The sequence below is a fragment of the Penaeus vannamei genome, chromosome 1, assembly GCF_042767895.1.
Source record: "Penaeus vannamei isolate JL-2024 chromosome 1, ASM4276789v1, whole genome shotgun sequence".
Taxonomy (NCBI): Eukaryota; Metazoa; Arthropoda; class Malacostraca; order Decapoda; family Penaeidae; genus Penaeus; species Penaeus vannamei.
The window spans coordinates 35,505,829-35,510,828 of NC_091549.1; the positions used below are offsets into that span (position 1 = coordinate 35,505,829).

The 5,000-nt window shown below is 34.5% G+C and overlaps 1 protein-coding gene across 1 annotated transcript; it reads left to right on the forward strand.

Moving 5' to 3' along the window:
* The first annotated feature begins 762 nt into the window (after positions 1 to 762).
* Positions 763 to 4,237, forward strand: LOC113813874 (heme-binding protein 2). The gene is made up of 5 exons (XM_027365928.2): positions 763 to 997; positions 1,489 to 1,548; positions 1,714 to 1,828; positions 3,368 to 3,548; positions 3,870 to 4,237. Exons 1-5 carry the CDS (start codon positions 965 to 967, stop codon positions 4,045 to 4,047), a joined length of 567 nt encoding a protein of 188 aa, XP_027221729.1. The 5' UTR covers positions 763 to 964; the 3' UTR covers positions 4,048 to 4,237.
* Positions 4,238 to 5,000: the final 763 nt, after the last annotated feature.

Here is a 5,000-nt window from a genome sequence, read left to right on the forward strand (position 1 = left end):
TAATAATAATGACAATGGCAATGATAATGATAATAGTAATGATGATAATAATATTAATAATTATGATGATAAACTTGATAATGATAGTAGTAACAAGTATGGTAAAAATTAAAAGATTAATAATGATAATGAAAATAATAATCATAGTAATGATAATAATAATGATAATGATAACAAAACAACAATAACAATAATGATAACAATGATCATAATGATAATAACAACGATAATGATAGTGGTAATGATAATGAAATAATGGCAATGATAAGGATAATAGTGGTATTGATAATAATAACAGTAATAATAACAACGATGATAATGATAATAATAATGATGATGATAATGATACAAACGATAATGATGATGGCGATATTAATGAAAATAATAATGATAATAATGACGATGATAACAATAACGGTGATGATAATGATAGTAATAGCAATAATATGAATGGTGATAAAAAACAATTATCATAATAATAATAATGATAATAATATCATTATTAAGCTTGATATATCTATCATTATCATTATCGCCATTATCATTATTACTATTATTATCAATATCATTTTCATTATTTTTATTACTCTCCTCATCAATATTATCATTATTATTATCATTATCATTATTGTCATTAGAAACATTATTACTATTACTATCATCATCAATTTTATTTTTTGTATCATTATAACTGCTAGTGCTATCATAATAGAAAAATCACTGAGGCCAATTTTCCCCAATCTTACCTTATACAAACGCCTTCCTAATCTCCTTATCGCAGCCCCTTCATCGCCCAGAGGCAGCATTACTTAACAGAGCACAAAGGAATCGTGGGATAAACTCCGTCTCTCGCAACTGCCGAAGCCTGCGTTGGGTGCAGTATAAATGGAGAAAACCTTCCCTTGCTTTTCCCAGAAGACGATCTCACTCCAGGTGCAGAGGATCGAATCCCACGCGATCAGTCATGAAGGCTTTTGTTGCTATTGTGTTTCTCCAGGTAACTGCATATCATGTGGGATGCTTATACTCCAAGTGGCTATTTATGTCTATATTTATATATTGATACAAAAGAAAATGCATTATGTCCTTACATGCACACACACACACACACACACACACACACACACACACACACATATATATATATATATATATATATATATATATATACATATATATATATATATATATATATATATATATATATATATATATACATGTGTATATATACAAAATAAATATGTATATTATATATATGTGTATATATGTATATATACATATATATTTTGTGTGTATTTACTAATATATGCACACACACACACACATACACACGCACAAACGTGCGCACACACACACACATATATATGTGTGTGTGTGTGTGTGTGTATCGATTGTCATATCAGAATTTATCAATGCAACGATACATACCCCAAAATACTGGATATACTCCTCGACTGCTGCGAAGACATAACACTATATTTCCTACAGGTCTGCCAGCTTGGACTGGGGATCGAAATGCCACCTTACAACGTAACCAGTTCTGCAGATGTAAGTTGGTTGCTTGTTAATTGTTATAGTTAATATTATTGTTATTATTGATATCATTGTAGTCATCTTTGTTATCATCATTATCATCATAGTATTCATCCTATATGATCCTCATCCTCAAAAGACTTCGACATCAATAAAAAAGCCAAACCCTGATGCTTTCAGTCTTACGAGGAGCGCGTGTATCCTGCAAGGAAGTGGGTGTCGACCTTCCAAAGCGGATCCGACAGCGGGCTCTTCAACAGGCTCTTCAACTACATCGACGGTCAAAATGAGGCAGGTATGTGGTCCATGATGGCGTTGTATGTGTGGCATCGCTTGTACAAGGATGTAGGATGCGTGATTCATGAAGGTAGTTTTTTGAGTGATGAAATATTGTTGATGTTTATTACTGGTTCTGGTAAGGTTTGAAATTAATAATAATGTTGGTGATAACGATGGTGAGGTAATTATTATAATGATCGCCGTGATAGGAATAGGGATACTTAGTTATATTAATGATAATGAAAATAGCAGGAAAACAACAAGAATTAGGACAATAACAGTAATGAAAATGTTTATAGTGATCATGATGATAATGCCCTTGATAATCATGAATTGCACATGCATATATATCAGTATCATCGTTGTTCTATGTCCTATTATTGCCGTTATTGTTATTGTTGTTAATGCTATCATTATTCTTCCTAATTTTAAGACGTGTTGTTTCTCAGTAATAACGATGATTATTATATTACATGGTTATACATCCATAAACCTAGTTATTTCTTTGTCGTATAACTATAGTCACATTTGCCACACAAGCGGACTGTTCCGTGGTGGTTCATATTTTGATATTTTCATGAAAGAAATCCACTCGTCTATTTGGGAGTAGCGAGATAACCTTTCCTTACCCCCCCCCCCCCCCGACCCCCCGCCCGACCCCACTTTAAGAGAGATCCATTTATAATATTTTCTCATTAGCTTCCGCCAAACGCATGTTAATATTGGCCAAAATGAAATGGAAATGAAAAGCTCCGACAACAATTTCATTGCTTTTCCACCGGTTTAAACCGGATCCGAAACTGCTCTGGATATACATCGAGTCGGGCGCAGGCAAGAGACACAAAACAATATCCCGAGAAAAATGAGAAATAAATTGTTAAGATTGTTGGTTCATTTTCTGTAATACTTCACTTTGGAAACTTTTATATCTTTATCAAAAATACAGCTTGTAATAATCGTAGTTTTCATATGATGGCAAGTATGATGATAAGATTATTATATTGCATTATAATTGATGATTATCATATTTTGAATAATAATGATAATGATGAGGAGGATAACAAAATAAAGATAACATTAGTATTGCCAATTGCAAGCTTCTGATCTTAAACAATGTGTTCTAAGATCTTTCATAATCGAGACAAGATTCCCAGGCGACCTTAAGTGGGAGGACCGGGAAAAAGAGCGTTGGTTTCTTCCGGAGAGAATCTGCAAGCATTAACCGTTGTATTTTGATTTCAGTGAGCTTGTCCCTTCCATAGTGTTATTCCTCCACAAGCCCTAATATACAGGTGGGCATTTCAATAGATGTACAGGTATTTAAAATACATTTGATCCTCACTGTCAATTCTCCCGACTCGAAACTACCTTCACCCTTTCTTCCTCCCCCTCCCTTCCTTTCCCTTCCCCTCCCCCTCCCTCCTTTTCTCTTCCCTCCCTCCCTCCCTTTCCTTCTCCCCCTCCCTCCCTTCCTTTCCTCCCCCTCCCTCCCTTCCTTTCCCTCCCCCTCCCTCCTTTCCAGGATACCCTATATCGTCACTTTCTTCACCACCAGGGATAAAGGTCGACATGACAGCCCCCGTGACAACGCTCTTCGTCCCGTGTCAAGACCTTCGATGCGCGACCAACTACACCATGAGCTTCTACGTCCCCGCCGCCCACCAGGACAGCCCGCCCACGCCCACCAGCGCTGACGTGTACATCGAAGACAGGCCGCAGTTGCACGTGTTCTCGAGGTAAATATTTCGCTGCAATGATATTCATTTATTGGTTTTATCTCTTTTTTGTGAATTTAAGTATGGAAAGTATGAATTATAGGTTTTGGAGTATTGGATAATGGTTGATAAAACTTATTACATCCTTGATTCTGGTGATAATATTACTATAGACATGACGAGGAGGAGGAATAAATGTAAGAAAAAAAGATGAAATCAAATGAAGCAGAATTATTAAAAATGTAAATCACGAGTAACGATAAGAACAATAACAAAAGCAATAATGATAAAGGCAATGTAATAATGATAGTAACAAGATAACAACTAAACCAACGACCGCAGGCGGTTCCACGGGTTCGCCAGCCACCAGGACTACCTCAGCAACGCCGCGCAGCTCCACGACGACCTGGTGGCGGCCGGCGAGGAGGGCGTCGACTTCGAGACCTTCTACGCCGTGGGATACGACTCTCCCTTCGTCATCGTTGGCCGCAATAACGAGGTCTGGTTCGTGAAGAAGTGAGGGGCGCAAGCATCAGGGAAGCTGCTGTATTTATTGGCATTATTTATTTATTTATTTTTAGTAACTGTAATGGCTGCAGTTCGAAATACCGAGGTTTGTTTGGGAAAAAAACGGACTTGGGAAGAATCGCGAACTGCGGAGAATGTATAAACTGGTTGTTATGCGTAAGGAATAAATGTGTTTTGAAAGACGTGGTCTTTTCCATAAACCTGTTTGGAAATACATATTAGAACAGAAGGTTGATGATATTCAAGCTGATGATAGAATGGCGCTCAAATAACAATAAATGGTAACGGTAATAACAATAAAGATATATTCCTATTAAAAAAACAAACAAACATTGAAACTAATGATAGCAATGGTAACAATAATTGTTATAAGACAAAAAATGAAAATACTCATCACGGCAATGATACTGATAAGGATAATAAAATCATGATACAATGCAAAAGGTAAAACAACGGCGGCATCGTCTCTCTTCAATAAATCTAGTTCGTCTTTGTGGGTCTTTCTACCATATCAACACGGTAGTGTTTTTTCCATATATATATATATATTTATATATATATATATATATATATATATATATGTATGTATATATATATATATGAATGTGTATATATATTTATATCTATCTATCTATCTATCTATCTATCTATCTATCTATCTATCTATCTATCTATCTATATATATATATATATATATATATATATATATATATATATATATATATGCGAGTACACACACACACACACACACACACACACACACACACACACACACACACACACGTACATATATATATATATATATATATATATATATATATATATATATATATATGTATGTGTGTAAGTATATATGTATATATATATATATAAATGTATATATGTATATGTATATATATGTATATATATACATTTGCATGCATGTATGTAAATACATATATATAT